Source organism: Salvelinus sp. IW2-2015, linkage group LG14 (assembly GCF_002910315.2).
Source record: "Salvelinus sp. IW2-2015 linkage group LG14, ASM291031v2, whole genome shotgun sequence".
NCBI classification, from domain to species: domain Eukaryota; kingdom Metazoa; phylum Chordata; class Actinopteri; order Salmoniformes; family Salmonidae; genus Salvelinus; species Salvelinus sp. IW2-2015.
Genome location: NC_036854.1, coordinates 16,399,123 through 16,422,559, shown reverse-complemented (window position 1 = coordinate 16,422,559; position 23,437 = coordinate 16,399,123). Strand labels below are relative to the sequence as shown.

General features: G+C 42.3%; 1 protein-coding gene across 1 annotated transcript; it reads left to right on the top strand.

Annotated features, from left to right (window-relative positions):
- The first annotated feature begins 685 nt into the window (after positions 1-685).
- On the top strand, positions 686-21,078 carry LOC111972943 (ephrin type-A receptor 7). Its single transcript, XM_024000052.2, has 12 exons — positions 686-1,061; positions 1,986-2,177; positions 2,897-3,041; positions 3,993-4,048; positions 6,007-6,132; positions 6,576-6,761; positions 8,565-8,626; positions 9,002-9,211; positions 9,467-9,682; positions 11,248-11,441; positions 12,174-12,329; positions 12,602-21,078. The coding sequence occupies exons 1-12, from the start codon at positions 686-688 to the stop codon at positions 12,714-12,716; spliced, it is 2,034 nt and encodes a 677-aa protein (XP_023855820.1). The 3' UTR covers positions 12,717-21,078.
- The last annotated feature ends 2,359 nt before the right edge of the window (positions 21,079-23,437 follow it).

Sequence of the window (23,437 nt, the reverse complement as noted above, 5' to 3'; positions counted from 1 at the left end):
TAACTTATGTAGGCTAGCTGTCAGAGTAAAATCATGGACACGTTTTTAAAACATGCAGCTCCCACTTCATCTACTGCTGCTTCCAATGTCAACAACAAGGCAGACAACCCGGTCCCTGTCAAGAAGAGAAAATAYGACCCCGACTTCATCATATATGGTTTTACATACAGTACCAGTCAAAAGTTTGGACACACCTACTCATTCCATGGTTTTTCTTTAGTTTTACTATTTTCTAGAATAATATTTTGTAGAATAATATGGAATCATGTAGTAACCAAAAAAGTGTTAAACAAATCTAAATATATTTTAGATTTGAGATTCTTCAAAGTAGCCACCCTTTGCCTTGATGACAGCTTTTGACTGGTGCTGTGTATAGAAGACAGACAGGGTGAATGTAGACCGCAGTGCGTCCTATGCAATGAGCTGTTAGCTAATGATAGCATGAAACCCTCCAAAATGAAAAAGCATCTGGACACCAAGCATCCAAGCCACAAAGATAAGACAGCTGACWWAAAAAAAAAAAGGAAAATGTCAGTATCTGGAGGCCTCACAAGATTCATTGAAGAACGTATGGAAGGTACAAGAAAAAGCACTTCACGCATCATACCTTGTGGCCCAGCGCATTGCTGAGTGCAAAAAAGCCCACACCAGCACAGAGGATCTCATACTCCCTGCTGTGGTTGATATGTGCACTGAAATCGTGGGAGAGTCAGCCGCCAACAAACTTAAAACCACACCCCTATCCAATGACACCATGAGGAAGAGAATCCAGGACATGTCTGAGGACATAATGCACCAGACATCACAGCGCATCAGTGCAAATAGCCATTATCCACTGCAGCTTGATGAATCCACAGATGTGGCCAACCATGCAATKCTAATGGTCTATGTCAGCCACGTGTGGGATAATAACTTCGTGGAGCAGTTCCTTTTTAGTGCTGATTTGCCCACCACCACCACTGCAGAGGATATCTTTAACACAATGGATATGCTCCTGGGCTCCGTGGGACTGGCCTGGGATTGGTGCGTCGGTGTGACCACTGATGGGGCAGCACCAGCAGGTGCTTTATCATGCAGAGGTCCGCTGGCTTTCCAGGGCTAAAAGTGTTGGGTCATTTTTATGAGCTTCGAGCGGAGATTACTGAGTTTCTTTCGGAAAACAAGTCACCTCTGGCTGAACATTTCGATTGTGAGGAATGGCTAGTGCAGGTAGCCTACCTGCCAGATATTTTTGATCATTTTGAATTCGCTCAATGTGTCAATGCTAGGGAGGGGGCACAATCGATGTGAACAGAGGGACAAAGTAGATGCCTTCAAGATGAAGCTCACCGTTTGGGCAAGTCGTGTTTCTAACGGAAGGATTGACATGTTTCCAAAATGCTGATGTAGAGATTCCGAATCTGGTCAACAAAGCGCACAGCGACACACTGAAAAAAAAAACATTGAACAGCATCTTATCAAGCTGCAGGGAAAGTTTTGCAACTGATTCCYGGAGGAGAACAGGAGACGAGACGACTGGATACGGGAGCCCTTTCGAGTGGAGATGGGAAGCGTCACGTTGCCAGGCAACGAAGAGGAGCAGCTGGTAGAGCTGTCATTTGTTTGCGGACTGAGCATGCGCTTCCCGGGAAATGAGTATCCTGCTTTCGCCTGTCATCCAATCAGAATCATGCTACCGTTCAGCACTACCTATCTGTGTGAAAGTGGCTTCTCTGCTAGGGCCGTGCTGAAAACTAAAAGCTGAAACAGACTGGACAGCCAGCATGTCCTCCGAGTTGACCTGTCAACCCTCACCCCATCACCCCAGTTTCAATAAACGTATCAAACTGAAGAAACATTCCAGCTTTCCCACTGATAGGCCACACACACACACACAATAAATGTTGGGTCGCGATTCAATTATCATTGTCCAAACATTTATGTTCAAAAAAATGGCTGTATCTTGGTGTCTATGATTGACAGGACTAATTTAACATAACACAAAGCCAATGTCTGTTCCTCTCTAAAGGACCAGAAGGATCGCATCTACTCCACAGTGAAGTCCAGGTCCACGTCAGCCACAGTGAACAACCTGAAGCCCAGCACTGCCTACGTGTTCCAGATCCGAGCCTTCACCGCGGCCGGCTACGGCACCTACGGCCCCCGGCTGGAGGTCACCACCAAGGAGGAGGCCTCAGGTACCAGCAGAACACATGCACGGGCGTGCACACACGAAAGGCACGCACGGACACACGCATGAGCACACACACACACTCTATAGAGATGATTAGTGTGTTCAGGCCTTCGTCGAGATACTGCTGATCTCATAGCTCCAATTTTCCCTTTTAGAAATATGCTTGAGGATCGTCCTCAAGGAGCAGTAGGTCTCAACTAAAGTGGCAGGGCTCAGAAATCATTGCTGTCCTCTGTCGCTGGTGTTTATATAGCAACTGAACTCACTTGATTTAAAATGCTCGAATTCTCCCAGTAATGCACCGTTTGCACTGACAGCAGAAAGTGCCACTGCACCCATTCTTTTGAGCAATTGGTGGTTTGTCAATGCAAATAGTCTAGCGGTGTAATGTGTCTCTGAATGGGAGACAATCCAACCTGAATGTGTCGTTGTTTCAGGAGAAGGGCACCAGCATTACCATCTGGGACTATTAAGCCCACTTTCTGAAACAGTGGAGCCGTGCATGCGGAGGCTAGAAATAGAACTAGACACCCTTGTCTCTGTGGTAAAGGGCGAGAAGGGGGTTATCAGTCTCCCCGCTCACTCCTCATTGGTTCTATTATGCCCTGTAGATTCCAACGTCTGATGTGCTGAAAGTTCACACTGTGTGCCCTTTGTGTGTGTGTGTGTGTGTGTGTGTGTGTGTGTGTGTCTGCTTGCGTGTGTGTGTCCCTCTCCAAGCAGCCACCATTGTCTCCAGCGAGCAGAATCCCGTCATCATCATCGCGGTGGTGGCCGTGGCGGGGACCATCATCCTGGTCTTCATGGTGTTCGGCTTCATCATTGGGAGAAGGTACGCTCTCGCGGGCCCCATTGACTCTCCGCTGCTGTGAGTCTCTGCTTGTCAATTAGCCTTTCTGTCACTCACTGGCCTCCATAGCCGTGGAGTCAGGCCACCACACACCACACGCACCCATCATCTGTGGCATGCTGTGCTAATGGTTTGTGATGCATCATTTTCCAGTCCTCACACTGTGAAGAAAAACGGACCGTATTTTTTGCATGTCTTTTTGTTGTTGTTGTAATGGATCCATTATAGAGACAAGTGTACTCTAAAATGAAAGGTTTTTGCTCATATTTCTGTGTGCGTGCGAGTGAGAGGGTGATGGTGAGTGTGTGTCCGTGCGTGTGTCCGTTAACTGTGTGTTTGTGTACATATGTGTGTGCGTGTGTTACATTTGTGGTGTTATACAGTAATACACTCAGGTAGGATGAAGTACTGTCTGGCAGTGCTTCTAGCCATCTCCTACCAGAGCAACCCTCCTGTGTGTCAGTCACCATTACCGCCATTTCCTGGTGCGCTCCTCCAATGATGCTTCATTACTATATGGATAGCATTTCATCACAGCATGCCTTACATTAGGGTAGAGCCTTGTACACATGGAATTTCTATATACATTTGACATATTAACCTGCATGTCAACCATGTGTTACTTGATGTTTCCCATCCATCCATTTTTCAGTTTGCCAGCAAACACTATTGTATAGTGCAATTAATTACCTGCTTGAGGGTGCATTCAATACATCAGTGTTGCAAATTAATATTACAAGGAATGCTGATCAGTCTTTTACAGAGAGCAGCATGTAGTAGTACCACACGAGGGTACTTTAGTTCAACATCAGCAGCCAGACATTGTTCCCATACCTCTCCGCTGGTACTGTATCTGTATAGGCAGCATTATGGCTTCGCTGCATTAAGATTCTAGCAAAACAGACCATTCTACCTTCTGCCTCTGCCCAATCAGTTGATTGTGTGTCCCTCTACCTCTCTCCCTGTCAGACACTGTGGCTACAGCAAGGCGGACCAGGAAGGAGACGAGGAGCTGTATTTCCAATGTGAGTCCCTTCTTTCCCCGTCAGCTCACACGCACACATTGAAACACCTCAATTACAGCCCGGCCTCGCCATGACACGGGAAATGGGTCCAACAACAAGGCCCCCACGCCGTAATGTTTGATCCCTTTCATTTGATAGGTTTTTACTCTAACGAAAGACAGGAACCCTCGCACTAGCATCTGTTTGGGATTTAATGGACAAATCTGTTGAGATGAGGACATTAGGCCTAGTTCCAAACTGCAAATACATGCGTATGAGATTTGCGAGAGAGCCGTGAGCCAGGGCTGAGCTGAGCTCTAAGTGATAAGTCTTCATTAAAAATGAAAAACCCTAACTTTTCAGGCTCTTTCGTATGCTCGGCGTATACTGTTCGTCTCCTGGTGTTCCTCGGAGTAGAGATAGAGATACATTCACTCTATCCTAAGGTTCTCCTTCCACGCTCCTTTAACCAACACACACACACACCACACCACCCTGTCCTAACGATGCCCCTGGAGATGCAGCCGCAGACATCTTCCCAAGCGAAGCCGTAATGATCTGTTGCTGGAGGCAAACTGACGATTTGGAAACAAAGGTTCAGGGTGTCGGCATGGCCACAGCGGTAGAAAGAGGGCTGTGTTGGCGTTCCACGGTCCTCGGCTGCTAAGTATCTGACAGATCAAGCTGTAGGAAGGCACAGGTCCTCTTGCTAAAAACACTGGGTGATGAAAACACAAACAAGAGCGCTCCGCTGTTGTTGGGCCTAATAGAGGGACTTGCTCTACAATATTAAATGAGGAAACGCTGCCAGGGCGACAGAAGCCAGATAGTGCGTGAATTCAACATGTAGGCTTAATTTGTCCGCTGTGTAGCGCGAGAAGTCGTGATAAGACGTCTCCCTATCAGATCCAGTGACAGCTTGGATGGACGAAGCAATTATAGGAGCGAGTGGAGGGAAATATCAGCTGCCATCGCTGGAGCTCCTAGCTGGAAAACAATGCATAGTGTTTGTTAGTGGATAGGCCAATATGGCTTTCCAGGACGCAAACAGAGGATATTGCAGAATTTTTTTCTTCTGCTTGTCGTTATTGAGCCTGGAGCTGATTAGTAATTTAATTATGGTGTTTTGGTGTGTCTGTTTTTCTTGTATGTTATTGTCTTCAGCTATATGCATCTCATTAAATAGCTTGTGGTATGGAAGTTGGCAGGTTATGTTGTAATTAGGGGGAATTTGATATGAACAAATTAGGTCAGCGGAACACACTCATGTACCATAACAGTGTAATTTATTAGTGTGGCGTTATATAATTTTTTTTCTCAAACCACGGTCAGCTAAATGCTTATTTTTCTTTGTACTACGCATTTCCCCTATGTGTGCATGAATATGTATGAGTCATTCCAGTATCATTGTGTTACTTCATATTTTATGGTGATACATGATTCAAAACATGCACTCGTTGTACTGATCTAACTGTGATATAACTGCAGTCACCATTACCTGGGCAGCATGATTCAGGAGGTTATCAAGCCACAGAAACGACCATAAGAAAATAACTTGCATTTATGACTGGCATTACTGTATATCAGGGTCTGTCTAACAGACTTTTCATTCACTGGCAGAGCTTGATAGACTGAGCTAGCTCCAAAACCTGCTCAGTATAGTAGACAACCTTGGCAGTAAATCTCATTCTAGGCTGCTCAAATCTTTGTTCGTCCTTTTGTGAGGAGGTTAAGAAGAAAATATAATAACGTTTTCATTTCTATTGGAGGGRAAAWAAAWAARRAAAWAAAWAATAAATGTCTGGTATAAGGGTGTTTGTAGAAAGAGCTTTTGACACAGGTGCTTTCCATCAGCTGGCTGTTTAGCAATTCCTTCTGAATGGTTGCCGTTGGTAATGGTGTGTCTGACAAGCGCCCGGTCGGCCCGGCATGCTGTATGCATATTTAATCGTAACAGTAATCCCCTTACCTTTCTACAGTTAAATTTCCAGGCACCAAAACATACATTGACCCTGAAACCTACGAGGACCCGAACAGGGCTGTCCATCAATTTGCCAAGGAGCTGGACGCGTCCTGCATTAAGATTGAGCGAGTTATTGGAGCAGGTGAGTCTGGCTGGTGTCTCCCAGCTCTCTCTGTTTAGTCATACCATACACTCATACATCACAATGACAGCCACATATTTACACTTTGAATGGGGACACGGTTTATCCTCGCTGTATATTGATAGGGCAATTGCAAAAAGGGGGGGGAAAGTTCATTGCAGTTAATGTGTGGGCCTGCATCTTTTTTAAAGGTACGACAATAGCAAAGATGCTTCACGGCTGATGAATTGCTGCCACATCAGTTTTAGAGCTCCAGTCAATGAGAGTATCTATATATCCACAGCTTGAGCATAACAAGATGTCCTACTCCAATTTATTATCTCCTGCAGCACAGCTGCTTTCTCTGAACATACACTAAGCACTTTGTAAAAAAAAACATGATTGCTAGTTTTTCTGAAGGTTCATGACTCATGGGTGGTTTTGTCTCTTTGTCTGTCTCACAGGAGAGTTTGGGGAGGTGTGTAGTGGACGGATGAAACTCCCAGGGAAACGGGACATGTCAGTGGCCATTAAAACCCTGAAGGTGGGCTACTCAGAGAAACAGAGGAGGGACTTCTTGTGTGAGGCCAGCATTATGGGCCAGTTTGACCATCCCAATATTGTCCATCTGGAGGGAGTGGTGACCAGAGGTAAGGACTGCATTCTCTCTCAAACACACACACACACGCCTACAACTACAACAAGAAAGTAATGCAAGTGCACTCAAAGACCATTCTTAATATGTACATACACTATATATACAAAAGTATGTGGACTCCCCTTCAAATTAGTGGATTGGGCTATTTCAGCCACATCCGTTGCTGACAGGTGTATAAAATTGACCACACGGCCATGCAATCTCCATAGACAAATATTTGCAGTAGAATGGCCTTATTGAAGAGCTCAGTGACTTTCAACGTGGCACCCATCATAGGATGCCACCTTTCCAACAAGTCAGTTTGTCAATTTGAGCGAGGCCTAAATGCCCAACATCAGTGCCCAACGTCACTAATGCTAATGCTCTTGTGGCTGAATGGAAGCAAGTCCCCGCAGCAATGTTCCAATATCTAGTGGAAAGCCTTCCCAGAAGACTGGAGGCTGTTATAGCAGCAAAGGGGGACCTACTCCATATTAATGCCCATGATCTTGGAATGAGATGTTCAATGAGCAGGTGTGCACATACTTTTTTTGTTCTAGACCAAAGGTATTAGTAATGGACTTGCTTACATTCAGCCATAAGCGCATTAGTGAGGTCGGGACTGATGTTGGCCGATTAGGCCCGGCTCACGGTCTGCGTTTCAATTCATCCTAAAGGTGTTCGATGAGGTTGAGGTCAGGGCTCTGTGCATGCCAGTCAAGTTCTTCCACACCAATGCCGACAAACCATTTCTGTATGGACCTCGCTTTGTGCATGGGGGCATTGTCATGCTGAAACAGGAAAGGGCCTTTGCCAAACTGTTGCCACAAAGTTGGAAGCACAGCATCGTCTAGAATGTCATTGTATTCTGTAGCATTAAAATGTCCCTTCACCTGAGCTAAGGGACTTAGCCCAAAACATGAAAAACAACCCCAGACCATTATTCCTCCTCCACCATACTTTACAGTTGGCACTACGCATAGAGGAAGGTAGTGTTCTCCTGGCATCCACCAAACCTAGATTTGTTCGTTGGACTGCCAGATGGTGAAGCTTGATACATCACTTCAGATGTTTCCACTGCTCCAGAGTCCAATAGCGGCGACCTTTACACCCCTCCAGCCGACTCTTGGCATTGCGCAGGGTGCTCGGCCATGGAAACCCATTTCATGAAGCTCCCAACAAAAAGTTAATGTGCTGACGTTGCTTCCAAAGGAAGTTTGGAACTCAGAGAATTTTACGCGCTACGTGATTCAGCACTCGGCGGTTCCGTTCTGTGAGCTTGTGCGGCCTGCCACTTTGCGGCTGAGCCGGTGTTGCTCCTAAATGTTTCCACTTCACAATAATACCACTTACAGTTGACCGGGGCAGCTCAGAAATCTGCCCTGCTAGACGAACTGACTTGTTGGAAAGGTGGCATCCTATGACGGTGCCACGTTGAAAGTGACCGAGCTCTTCAGTAAGGCCATTCTGCTGCCAATGTTTGTCTATGGAGATTGCATGGCTGCGTGCTCMGTTTTCTACAGCTGTCGGCAACGGGTGTGGCTGAAACAGCCAAATTCACAAATTTGAAGGGGCGTCCGCAAACTTTTGTACATATAGTGTTTCTGATCAAATTTGCCTTGCTCACAGTTTTATATTGTCTCATTTAGACAGCCTAATATAAGGAACAGATGTTAACACTTAATTACAAACCAATGAAACAACTGGTTCAATATAACACTAAAGGCGAAAATGTATTTTAGCAAGCCGTTAATAAACAATTGCAAGACATTTTTTTGTTGTTGGCAAATAATGGATGTGTCACCCTTGTTTTCAGGCAAACCGGTGATGATTGTGATTGAATATATGGAAAATGGCTCGTTAGATGCTTTTCTCAGGGTGAGTACCTTTCAACGCGTTCAATGCTCCCGAGTGGAGCAGCGGTCTAAGGCACTGCGTCTCAGTGCAAGAGGCGTCACTATTGTCCCTGGTTTGAATCCCGGCTGTATCACATCCGGCCGTGATTGGGAGTCCCATAGGGCGGCGCACAACTGGCCCAGCGTCGTAGCCTGTCATTGTTCTTAACTGACTTGCCTAGTTAAATAAAGGTTAAATATTTTTTTAAATGTAAACCGCAACTCCCTTACCAGTTATACATGTGTAATACAGTATGTTCGCATTAAGAGTTCCTTATTCTATAAATAATACCACTGCAATACCTTTGTGAACTGAGTGGATTTTGCTTAGCTGACTGTTTTCCTCTGTTGTGTACAGAAACATGATGGTCAGTTCACAGTGATCCAGTTAGTGGGGATGCTGCGGGGCATAGCAGCAGGGATGAGATATCTCTCCGACATGGGGTATGTCCATCGAGATCTGGCTGCACGAAATGTACTTGTCAACAGCAATCTCGTATGTAAAGTGTCTGACTTCGGCCTGTCAAGAGTGATCGATGACGATCCCGAGGCTGTCTACACAACAACGGTGAGTCAATTAAACCAGCCCCGTATTGCTTTCCCTGCCTAGACTCCCTGAGCTCTCTCTGAACACTCAAATCAAGCCAACAGCCAATGCATGGGAATGGAGTATAAACTACGCATGCATGCCCATGCATGTCTGGGCCTAGTTATTCAATATGCAAGGCCTGCAGTCTCTTTGGTGAAGTTTTAGCTTTGAACGTTTGGAAGTTTTGCTGACCCTGTGTGCAAAGTTGTAACTCTATTCTAATTGATGTTTTAGGGGAAGATGCAGGATATAATGAATTTGATCTTTACTCCAGCCACTGACCTGCATTTTACTGAACAGGGTGGAAAAATACCTGTTCGATGGACAGCAATGGAAGCCATCCAGTACCGTAAATTCACTTGCGCTAGTGATGTGTGGAGTTATGGCATTGTCATGTGGGAGGTCATGTCCTATGGGGAACGGCCTTACTGGGACATGTCCAATCAAGATGTGAGTTGCTCTCTTACAGGAAGTCAATCATTCACCAAATACATGTCAGGTTTCGCATGTTACTCAGAGACTGGCTATCATATTACAGAATGAACAGAATAACAGAATGAGCTGAATTCTTAGTAATGATTTAAACGTGGGCCACAATTACTATTTAGAGGTGAATGAGGAGGATTGTTAGGTATTAATTAATTCTGTTTTAATCAGAGATTGATATTCATAAAATGCTTTTATATGATAATATAAAGAACGAGACTGGATACTTGGCATACAAAATACTTTTTGGACTTCAAAACTGCTTTTAACCTTTATAATGAGTTATGATAATTTAACCTTATTTGTCAGAGTTCAATAATGCCGGAGCTATCTAGTTAGTCATATAGAACTTTCAGTTTCAGCTACGGTCGTTGCTGAAACTGAAAATTGGAACAGATGAACATTGCAAATCTGTTCACCGTGCTGATCGTAACAGGGGCTTTAGAGGGGTTTGGTCGCCGATTTGAAAGTCAGTAACGATGATACTTAAGCGGTAAAATGGTTTCATTTGCCGCCGTTTGCAAGTACTTGTCTGAAAGATGCTCCAGTGCTAGTTTTCTCCCGTGGCGAAGTTAAAGATGACATAATCCAGTAGGACAAACAGTCTTCTCCTCAGCAGAAAGACTAAATAGGATTATATTACGCTCAGCTCCTCCTAATGAGAAGCCTGCTGATTGAACAATCAGCTGTTAGAAATGCTAAACATGATTGGTGATGGAAGTAGCGTGCTTGACAGGCGTCAATGTCAGAGATTACGGTTCCTCTGTCAAGATGTTGGCAAACAACTCCTTTGACACTTTTTCTTCCGTAGCTCAGTCTTGTTTGAATAGCCCTGACAGGAATAACAGATGAATATGTGCGGAAAATAAACAAACTCACATTCCCCGAAATAGAGGAAGAGACGGTTGAGTCTCAAATCAAAGGTGCCCATTGCCCCTAATGTTTAAAGTTCTCACGCCGTTGACTTTCAATGGACTTTTGTTTTTAACTATTGACAGAGTGGGAATAGATGTAGCTTGAAGATATGCAACTTTGCTTATTTTCATTATTCATTAGACCTGTGTAAATGCAGTCTATTGATGAGACAAAGAGTACAAACAATATGACGGATGCATCTAAGGGAAAACAGAGCCACTGTTTGCTTAATTAATTACAATCAGGTCTATTTGTATAGTATGACAGGCATGGGCAGGTGTTCTAGAGACCCACCTCTGTACCATACAGGGACACTAGATGCTACTCTCAATATCTCCTAATTTGGGTCCTGCTACTCTGGGTCCTTGGGTCTCACCATCATCTTAACAAGCTGAGACTGAGTGATCACATCTGGTTAGGCCTGTTTCTCCTCAAAGCGCCATTTCTGTAAATAGGGAACCACACAAGACTTGTACTGCCACTTTCTGTTTACAAACATCTTGATTAGAGAATGAAATGGAAATTAACTGTAGTAAATGGTGACTTGTGTTAATGTGGTGGTAATGGTAGTGGTAATAGCCCTTAAAGACTTGCCTGTGTTTTGGTTTTCCCAGGTGATAAAGGCCATAGAAGAGGGGTACCGCCTCCCTGCTCCCATGGACTGCCCTCCAGGCCTGCACCAGCTAATGCTGGACTGCTGGCAGAAAGACAGGGCCGATCGACCCAAATTTGATCAGATAGTTGGCATCCTTGATAAGATGATTCGCAATCCCAATACCTTGAAAACCCCGGTGGGAACCTGCACGAGGTAAGGAAAGCCTGTCTCATTAAACCCTGTTCTGAGCACTACAAACCTCCAATGGAATAAATTAGCAGATTCAGTTATAAGATTTGACCAAAGTAGCTGTAAGACTATGGAAGTATGTATTGCTTCTTCATATTTCTTTCCTATGGAGCTACATTAGTGGACAATCCAAAGCATCCAGGGGTTGATTTATCCACAGGAGTTCACAGATGAAAGATAAATCCCTGAGAATCAATAAGCCAAAACAGCTTCCATGGCTTTATGGTCAATAGCAGGGCTTTTAAATCAATCCCTGTAATGAGTTCCTGGGGTTTTTAAGTGCTGTGGGAACTCTGGACCCCTCTGGGACATTTGTCAAATTAATTATATTTACATTCAGAACACAATCTGGATGAGATTGACAGCGTAACCCCCCAAAAAATAACTGTTAGAAAGTGCATTTTTGAAGGCCATTTTGTGGAGGTTTGAAGTAGAATTACCATCCATATGATGTTGAGGGTTTTTGATAGTTACTTAGCACACGCTTTTWAAAAAAAAACAGGATCAGATGGCATCGGCACTTTTGAATTTGACATCGATTGAAATTTTCAAAATGTGTTCATTTCTTTTTCACATGCAATTTATTGTTACCCCGGGATGTCTTTGTGTTTTGCTCCCGGCTCAATTTGTGTTTGTTATGGGAATGTTTCAGTTTTCGCATGAGACGTTAATGGCTTCCTCTTGCTCATCCAACAGACCGATTAGTCCCCTGTTAGATCAGAGCACACCAGACTTCACTACTTTCCGCTCGGTTGGGGAGTGGCTGGAGGCCATCAAGATGGAGAGATACAGAGACAACTTCACCGCCGCTGGCTACAGCTCACTGGACTCTGTGGCCAGGATGTCAATTGAGTAAGGAGCCTGAACTTTACAACACTTGTGGAGGTCAAATCCAATATAGCCAGTTCTGGAGAGTTGTCATATAATTATTTTCTCATTCAATATCATTGGACATGGCAGTACTGCATTTTTATTTAATCATTGTGATTCATAAACAAGCCTGTCATGTTTTCAGATCTATTTCTCCATTAATTAAATACCTGGTGCTGCTATACGTCGTGGGATGTTTTGAGCCTCTCTGTTGTCCACTGCTGTGATTTATGATTGGCCGTCTTGTCTTGCAGGGATGTGATGAGCTTGGGGATCAGTTTAGTGGGCCATCAGAAGAAGATCATGAGCAGCATACAGACTATGAGAGCCCAGATGCTGCATCTCCATGGCACAGGAATCCAGGTGTGATGACAGACTACAGTGCCCCCTGTGGACGGGCTATCTAGAGCAGCACTAAGGAAAAACCTCCCAGGATAATAATTGAAAATCATGTGACGTGATGTCGTCTCCTATCTGACTATTTTTTTCCGGATGTTTCGGAATGAAATAATTCCTGTGATCCTTGGCGAAGGATTTAACCCCTCTTTAGAATGGGTATTAAGGAGAGAATGACAGAATACTACCTGAACATGATGCCGAACTTAAACCGCTCTGAGGAACTCTCAACAACATATCAAATAGAGATGGAGCTTTGGAAAATGAGTTTGATACGTATTACCTTGTTCTTTTAACCTCGTGAATGATTTTATTTGTGCACCATGAAAATGGATTTCATTTAAAAAAAGGAAAAAGAAAAAAGATTTCAAACAATTTGTTTATTCCCCTTGCGGTGGTTTTTCAGTATTTTCTTTACTAGTTTGTTCATTTTGTTAGTGTCAGGAGCCACAGTGATATGGTGTGGTACGTACAGTAATCTTTCATTTTTATTTTCCCCTTACAATTGTTTTCTTCCTTTTTTCTATTTTGGACTTGACAACAGGGTAAACGTTCCCATCCAAAAGGATGAATATGGTGTCTGAACATTTTGGTGAAAATGATTTAGAGGTACTTTGACCAGTTTGTCTTGAGACACTACTGGCTGTTTTAACTGTTTGCAGTGAGTTGTGTTTTTTCTTCCTGATGTTTTTGAAGTGAAAAATGGTATCCTGCACCTCAGATAAGTGACTTCAGAGATAGTAGTATTCTCTTGGTCGTTTGAAGCTTACAGGAGTGCTTTGCTGTATGCATTTTTCTGAACACAGATGCTCCCAATTTATGATGGAAAATCATATTTCAAATTTGTATGTAGAAATTTTGAAACAGTATGACACCAATCATTCAAATTGATTTAAGATTGATCACAACTTTTATATCTAATATCCAGCATCAAAGTGGCAACATTCTTTACATGTTCATGTTTACCACATTAATCATTTGATCATATTGTCCAATATGCTTTCAATCTGAACTTTGATTTCCGTTGTTTAAATCATTAATGAACGTTTCCACAGATAGCTCTACAGAAAGATTGTATTGAAACTTAATGAGATGACTTGATCCACTGCAAACGGTGTTGCCATTGAAATGCCCCCCCCCCCACCCCAAAATGTTGCAGCAAACGGTATTTGTTTCGTATTTTAGTGAATACAGTAGTTGAGGGTGAATCTAGGAAATGCTGTGTACATTCTTTCTAGAAGTAATAATGCCTTAAAACGTGTTGGACTAATGTATTGACATTATTTTTAGGCTATTCAATGGCAATGTTTTTTGCAGTTCAGTGAGACAGGTCTTGTGTAGGGGTTGAATGGAAAGGTTCCCCATTTTCTTTGTGGTATCCTTTCATGCAGGTTGACGTTTATTGTTACGAATCTTTCCCTGGAGGCAGAACTGAGCAGTTTCCGCTAGATGGGCCAGCTGCAAAATCCAAATTGGCTATATCGTAAAAATTCATGAAAACAAACATTCGCTTTTTGGTCTTAATTTAAGGTACGGGTTAGACATTAGGGTTAGCAGTGTGGTTAAAGGAAAGGGAAAGGGGGATACCTAGTCAGTTGTACAACTGAATGCCTTCAACTGGAATGTGTCTTCTGCATTTAACCCAACCCCTCAAGGTTAGGGTTAAGGTTAGAGTTAGGTTTAAAATCAGATTTGATGACTTTGTGGCTGTGCCAGCTAGTGACCACCCTGCAGAGCTGCCTCCAGGGCAAGACTCATGAAAGTAAATGCCAACCTGCTCCATTCATCCTGAACTTGAAAATCATGCACACCTGCGTATGTTGAATTTCACGATTGATGATTGACACAGTCAGTGTAGGGTAGAAGATTGACCAAACAGAGCAATAATTAGTCCAGGTAGAAATGGTCCTCCTCTGAGATTTGAAGGTGCTAGGTTTTACAGAAATGTCTGTTGTGCTGGGATAATATACCGGTATACTAAGTTATCAAATCATTAAATAGTAATGCCACTTACGAAATGTTATCCCGGAATATTCTAATGACTTGATAACGAAGTCACAGTGTATGACTATATTTGGAATATATGGCTGTAACAGTGGGGTGAAATGACATTCAAGCAGCAGAGAGGCACACGCATTAGTCATGACATCATCCTTTCCATTGCTCCACACTTAATTTGAAGGCCTTCAGTTTGGTATGAGGTACTTACAGTATCTAATAACCCAATATCATGATATATAGAAAATCCTGATACTCCTTATTACGATGATCATACTGTGAAAATCACTTACCGTCCCAGGCCTAGCCATTCAGGAGAGCCAGGCAAACAGTATGGGTGATGTAACATGCATAAAAGTGTTTCCATCCATCCATCCTTTTTTTWAATATATTTTTTTTAACTTCCCTTCCCCTTTGTATGCTAATCAGGGCACAGAGATTAGGAATGGGCTCTGCAAAGATGTGCTAAAAAGCCAACCTAATGGTGCCATCAGTTTTCACCTTTTACAACAAAATGAATGTTATCATATATGTCTTTAGCATTGTATTATTCTCTGACGAATGGTTGGTTCACTCATTTCTTTCTCATTAAAAGTAAGGAAAATATAGGTATTTCCAACTGCAGTTGTGTAAAAAATAGGGGGGGTTTCACAGTATTTTGAGAAGAGGTGGATAAACATACAGTACCAGTCAAAAGTTTGGACACACCTAGTCATTCAAGGGTTTTTCTTTATTTTKACTATTTTCTACATTGTAGAATAATAGTGAAGACATCAAAACTATGGAAAAACACATATGGAATCATGTAGTAACCGAAGAAGTGTTAAACAACATTTTAGATTCTTCAAAGTAGCCACCCTTTGCCTTGATGACAGCTTTGCAGACTCTAGGCATTCTCTCAACCAGCTTCACCTGGAATGCTTTTCTAACAGTCTTGAAGGATTTCCCACATATGCTGAGCACTTGGCTGCTTTTCCTTCCCTCTGCTGTCCAACTCATCCCAAACCATCTCAATTGGGTTGAGGTCGGGTGATTGTGGAGGCCAGGTCATCTGATGCAGCACTCCATCACTCTCTTTCTTGGTCAAATAGATGTTACACAGCCTGGATTTGTGTTGGGTCATTGTCCTGTTGAAAAACAAATGATAGTCCCACTAAGCCCAAACCAGATGGGATGGCGTATCGCTGCAGAAGGCTGTGGTAGCCATGCTGGTTAAGTGTGCCTTGAATTCTAAATAAATCACACACAGTGTCACCAGCAAAGCACCCCCACACCATCACACCTCCTCCTCCATGCTTCACGGTGGATACCACACTGGCGGAGATCATCCATTCACCTACTCTGCGTCTCACAAAGACACAGCGATTGGAACCAAAAATCTGAAATGTGGACTCATCAGACCAAAGAACAAATGTCCACTGGTCGAATGTCCATTGCTCGTGTTTATTGGCCCAAACAAGTATTTTCTTCTTATTGGTGTCCTTTAGTAGTGGTTTCTTTGCAGCAATTCAACCATGAAGGCCTGATTCACGCAGTCTTCTCTGAAAAGTTGATGTTGAGATGTGTCTGTTACTTGAGCAGCATTTATTTGGGCTGCAATTTCTGAGGCTGGTAACTCTAATGAACATATCCTCTGCAGCAGAGGTAACTCTGGGTCTTCCTTTCCTGTGGTGGTCCTCATGAGAGCCAGTTTCATCATAGCGATTGATGGTTTTTGCAACTGCACTTGAAGAAACTTTCAAAGTTCTTGAAATTTCCCGTATTGACTGACCTTCATGTCTTAAAGTAATGATGGACTGTCGTTTCTCTTTGCTTATTTGAGCTGTTCTTGCCATAATAAGGACTTGGTCTTTTACCAAATGGGGCTATCTTCTGTACACCACCCCTACCTTGTCACAACACAACTGATTGGCTCAAACAAATTACAAAGAAAATAAATTCCACAAATGAACTTTAACAAGACACACCTGTTAATCGAAATGCATTCCAGGTGACTACTTCATGAAGCTGATTAAGAGAATGCCAAGAATGTGCAAAGCTGTCATCAAGGCAAAGGGTGGCTACTTTGAAGAATCTCAAATCTCAAATATATTTTGATTTGTTTAACTTTTTTGGTTACTACATGATTCCATGTATGTTATTTCATAGTTTTGATGTCTCTAGGTGTGTCCAAACTTTTGACTGGTACTGTATATGTACCCAATGTTAGAGTATTTGGCTGTAGCTGATGCTGTCTTTGTTCCTGTGGACTCATCATAGATACAGATTTTTAAAGCTGCAGTTTTTCCAATGATTATTTAAGATGCCCTTCCATTTGCCTGTAGAGAATGAAATGGTCTTCGGAAAGCCAACCCTGAAACACCATCATGGACTTTGGCTGCAAGCTTAGCATTTGTAAAGCCATTAGCGATTTTGTCTATTCTTTCCTAGATACATTTCCATTGTGCTCAGTCCAAAGGGACTCACCCCTGTGGTAGGGGGATACCTGGGAATCAGACCTTGCCCAGCCTACTCTGGGCCCTGTGTCACAGACAGACAGAGCCACTCTTTATCCATACAGCAAAGCTCAGCAATTGGGTCTATGCCAGCCCTTTGAATTGAATACCAGCGCAAAGGCTTTCAGTCAGCACAAAACTCCCCAGTTCACAGGCAGGCAGCAGTCAAGTCCTCGTTCTCTCCCCCTCTCCCGTTCTCTCTCTGTCTACTCTCCCCTGCTCTGATCTCAAGCAGCGGGCCCCTGGGGGCCTTCACACCTCGGTGCTGGAGGCCCCCACTCCCGCTTCCCTCTCTCCCTGTGAGTCAGGGGTCCTGTAGAGACAGCAATTTCAGCCAAATTGAGATTAAGACGTGGATACAATCGATCCGCCATATAAATAATCTGTAACCTTCACAGGCAATGTCACCTTTTACTGTTCGCTTTTACATTGTTTCTTACCCATTTTGTAGTTGAGGATGTTTAACTCAATATATGGGGGTGTTATTGTGTTTCAACTAAGTTTAAGGCAGTTTGTGTGGCGGGTTTATTGGATTCAAGAATGAGAAGTCATTTAAAATATGAAGTAGACTGGTTAATATTTTGCAAACCTTTTGGACAAACTGTTGGAAATTGTGAATGCGCCTTTGCATAGATGGTGGATAATTCCAAAGAGTTCAGCACTGTTGATGGTGTCAGAAAGATCAGAGATCCGAGGAGACTTTGTATATGTTCTAACTGTAAAACTTGTACATTTTATTTATATTGTTGTTGTTTTTTTACACACATTACTCTGTAGTGAGCTCTGAATACATTGAAAATGCACTATATTTTTCTATCTCACTTGCAGATGATTACTGTCACGCAGAAGATTTCAGTTGTACATACTTTCTCATTTAGGACCAAAGACAGCTGATAGGTTTTCCATTTAGAATTGTATTTTGTTTTTATTTTTGCCTTTTAGTTTAATGTACAGTAATACGAATTGTCAATTTATTATTTATTTTTCTGTGATGAGAGTATTGAGAGTATTCATTGGTCAAGAGTATTTTCCCCAAACAGCAGAAGTGTAAAATCATTACTTAGACGATTTCTTGTTAAATAGACGTTTCTTTTTTGCTTCGTAACCTTTGTAATAGACTGTACATATATTTTTGGAAATATAATACAATCTCTATAGAAATCCTCTCTCATTGGAGTCTTTTCCATCGTAATTAGTGTCATGTCTTTACATAGGATCTCGTTTTATATATCCATCAGCATGCACCATTTTGTAAATCATTAATCAGTGTTCTTTGAATGTTAAAGTAAGAATATGATCAAACTTGTTTTGATTGAATGTAAACAAATGGAATGCATGACTTTTTCGTGTTTGCGTGATGGTGTGTGTGTGTGTGTGATGGTGTGTGTGTGTGTGTGTGATTGTGTGTGTGTGTGTTTGCGTGTGTGTTTGCGTGATGTGTGTGTGTGTGTGTGTGTGTGTGAATGACATGGGTGGGTAAAGTATATATGAAGAAAGACAGCAAGGGATGGTGTCATTAAAAAGACATTACCAGCCCTCCAACCTTGCACAAAAAAATCTAATTAAGCTCCATCCTGAGGGACTTAGGCTAAACAAAGGAACCTTAAAGGATTTATAAAGATTATATCTCCCATTATTGTAATATTTATTTTATTAAGTTGGTGGAATCTTAACATCTCGTCCCAGAGGCTGATGGAATTCAATCATAAAACATATAATATCCGTTCCAAATGGCACCTTATTCCCTTCATAGTGCACTACTTTTCACTAGTGCCCATAGGTCTCTGGTCAAACGAGTGCACTATATAGCAAATAGGGGGTCATTTAAGACACATCCATAATATATGTTTCCAGGGGAGTTTGGCCCCCATCCATGCATTTTTGGGAGAGGAAGAGAGGATCCATGGTTACTCCTCTGTCACCACTAATCCCTACAGTACACTGCAGCCTGCTTATCACCCTGCCATCTAACAGGGACGGGGAAATGTTTAGGTATTTTTGATATACACAGTAAAGTTGGACTGATTTAATAGGAACACAGAGTGTTCTTCCAGCCTCATGGCTCCTAGTTTGTCAGATTTATGTTAAAGGTATTTTGGTAGAGGTTGTTTTTTTCTCACGACTATGGGGACACTTTGAGTGGTTGCAGGCTGATTGGACATAGTATTAATGCTGAGAACATGCAAACTCCAACAGAACAAGTAAAGAAAAGGAGCTCTGCAAAGTGCAAACTCGCTGGAAAAGGGGAGGTTTTATTTCCAGTCAGTTGCTTGAGGTGTTACAATAGTGACCTTCTTGATAAAAGCCTTCTCTCTATGTCTGAATAGGAAAAGCTTATATCTCCCAGATATCCTGCACTAAACCCAACTGTCAGACAAGGAGGGAGGAAAACTGAAAGACTGCCAGTAGAGGATTAAGGGGGAGAAATGTCTTTATTTCTTGAATAATCTGAAGCACTAGTTCCCTACTATTCATACAATTCACATCAAATACTGAGGTCAACATTGTTATTGAGATGAATGTTTAAGAGGCAGTTCAAATGTATTGGAATATACTTGGCTTAGATAAATACTAGTATGCCGTCACAGGTTAAAAGATCATGACCCTTTTAGATAACTGGGCTCTGCACAGGTACAGCCCGATCTGTGCATGTGCCTGCTGGGCTGCTACAGGTATATGCCGTTGATGAGATAATCAGACTCCTCTGTGGCTCAATCTGTCTCTCTCTGCGCTGACTAGCTAACACACAAAGGCTTTCTGCTCTCTGCTAGCACAGACAAAATCCTGGCCACCAGAATAATATGCAGTCATACCAAATGGATTACATTTCTTCACAGCTGACCAAAACCTTTAATCTATAATCAAATCAAATCAAATTGTATTGGTCACATACACATGGTTAGCAGATGTTATTCCGAGTGTAGCGAAATGCTTGTGCTTCAATATCTAGTGCAGCAATATCTAACATGTAATCTAACAATTCCACAACAAGTACCTAATACACACAAATCTAAGTAAAGGAATGGAATAAGAATATATACATATAAATATATGGATGAGCAATGACAGAGCGGCATAGGCAAGATGCAATAGATGGTATTATATACAGTATATACATATGAGATGAGTAATGTCAGATATGTAAACATTATTAAAGTGGCATTATTTAAAGTGACTAGTGATCCATTTATTAAAGTGACCAATGATTTGAGTCTGTATGTAGGCAGCAGCATCTCTCTGTTAGTGATGGCTGTTTAACAGTCTGATGGCCTTTAGATAGAAGCCTCTCGGTCCCAGCTTTGATGCACCTGTACTGGCCTCGCCTTCTGGATGGTAGCGGTGTGAACAGGCAGTGGCTCGGATGGTTGTTGTCCTTGATGATCTTTTTGGCCTTCCTGTTACATCGGGTGCTGTAGGTGTCCTGGAGGGCAGGTAGTTTGCCCCCGGTGATGCATTGTGCAGACCGCACCACCCTCTGGAGAGCCTTGTGGTTGTGGGCGGTGCAGTTGCCGTACCAGGCGGTGATACAGTCCAACAGGATGCTCTCAATTGTGCATCAGTAAAAGTTTGTGAGGGTTTTAGGTGACAAGCTACATTTCTTCAGCCTCCTGAGGTTGTCTACATATACATATATATATCCTTCATTTAGGCTACCTGGCAGCAGATAGCCTAGTGGTTAGAGCATTGAGCCAGTAACTAAAAGGTTGGTGGATCGAATCCCTCAGCTGACAAGGTAAAAATCTGTTGTTCTACCCCTGAACAAGGCAGTTAACCCACTGTTCCTAGGCCATCATTGTAAATAAGAATTTGTTCTTAACTGACTTGCCTAGTTAAATAAAGGTTCATTTTTTAAAACTAGGTACGTCAGTTAAGAGCAAATTCTTATTTACAATGACGGCCTACCCCGGCCAAACCCAGACGACGCTTGGCCAATTGTGCGCCGCCCTATGGGCTCCCAATCACAGCTGTATGTGATACAGCCTGGATTCGAAACAGGGACTGYAGTGATGCCTCTGGCACTGAGATGCAGTGCCTTAGACCGCTGCCCCACTCGGGAGCCCAGAGTTATAGCTAGGATGTACATAGCTAAGTAATATTTACACAATGACCGACAGGGCTCTCCTGTTCACTGTGACTTGGCTGTGGCAGGACTGGGGGCACTGCCTTGCTCCTGTCACGAGACTGTGGGGTCTGTGGAGCTTGTGGAGTTTAAGGAGCTTGTGGGGCTTGCAGAGCTTGAAGAGCTTGAGAAGCTTGTGGTGGAGGTAGTCTGGCCTCCTCCATGGTCTTATTGGGCACACCCTGGGCCATGGAGTGGTCCTCAGTCTCCTCTGGCTGAGCCACAGGCCTGTGTGGGCTGGCACCTGCAGTGTGGGTCACCGACTTCCTGTTCCCATCAACTGTAGAAAGGACAGAGAGGACAGGGAAAGGTCATCCTGGGCTCTCGGACACAATGCAAATACACATTCACCTGCTCATCATTCATTTACTGCAGCCCTCCTTGCTCTGATATTCCAGACTGAATGCATGCATACAACTCCATCCTTGTACACTCAAGAAACAAACTACACTCCATCCTAGTACGATCAAGTCTAAAATTACACTCCATCCTGATACAATAAAGTCTAAAACTACACTCCATTCTGATACAATAAAGTCTATAACAGAAGTGCTCACCATCCAATATTCTGATGTTTTCTTCTATGTAGTATACGATGTAAGTCAGGTGTGTAGTAGGTGCCTAACTAGAAAACGTGCCTTCCTTGCTGCTTAACGCCTCATATAACCCACTTCTGGTTGAAATATGAATACTGGAGCTAGTGGACTTGTCAGAACGAAAAAGACAAGGGCAGATATGTCATTTGCACACATGACAAAAATCCCCAAACAAAGAAAAGGTACATGTTGCTGGGGGACACTACATCAAAGGTAATCTGGGCATGTAATTGACTGAGCACGGGACTATTTATAATGTCTGATCCCAAGGTGACGACATTGATGAGTGTGTTAATACTAAATAATGATGACGTTGAGCATGCAAATGTATTTGTTTGTGGGGGTTTTAATGCAGCCAAAATATAAATGTATAAATAAATACAAATTAGGGAGTAGATCAGATGTAATATTGCTGATAGATTGTGTCTTCTATCAACTTAGTTGTCTGCATCATTTCCAATCGCAATATATATATTTTTGTAAATATGTATATATTATTTTTAATATTTTTAAAATATATTTTCCTTCATTATTTTCTCCCAACCCTACCACCCCTCACCTAATTTGAGTAAAATAATGGACAACAACACTTATGCTTCTAATTATAGCTTACGGACACAGTATATTTTACATTAGTTATCTTTTTTTCTTCTTTTTTTGCCTTCAGCTTCCCTCAACCCCTCCCATCTATCTCTGAAGACCGTCCAGTTAATTTATAGCTGCCATATATTTTTCTATTGTGCTATTTAGCAACCTGTATGGCGCAGCTGTCAAGTTTTAAATGAAACTGGTAAACTTTTGTATTCATCACAATTTTCCTTAGCCAAGATTGGTCTTCATTGCAGGGCCAACAGGCAAGTTCCTTACCTCCTCCCCTTTCCACTTACCTCCTCCATTTTTGTTGTAATGCTGCAATCAATTGGTTGTAATTTTGGATAGAGCAGACATATCCATGTCATTTGTTTTGCTGCATGTGTGACATAACTCCACCAGTCCTATTTATGATTTTAAAAGATTATACCGTTTTTAAACTTTTTTTTTATATACAGTATATATTTTTTAATCAATTAGTATATTTCAGTTTAAATATAATATTTTTTGTTATAATTGTTCTGTCTTTTCTGGTGGATTAAACATAAATTGCAACCAGCTTTCTTGTTTTAAAAATAGCAATATTTTGAAGATGATTTATTTTTAAAATAACCGAAAGTGAGAGGTTGTAACCTGAATAAAGGGAAAATGGCCGTTCTTGAACACGGTGTGAGCCATTCTTACTAGTCTGCTAGAAAACCCGTTCGGATTTAAGTATAGTTTTTGTATGACTGAAGCATTTAGTGAGAGGTCCAATGCTTTAATATTTATAATTTCTGCCCTTTGAATTCATACTCATTATATAAATAGACCCGTTTAGTTTTGTCTTGCTTGCCATTTCAAGTAAAGTGCAAGATTTTTTGGCTCATATAATTAAAAAACAAGTCGTTAGGT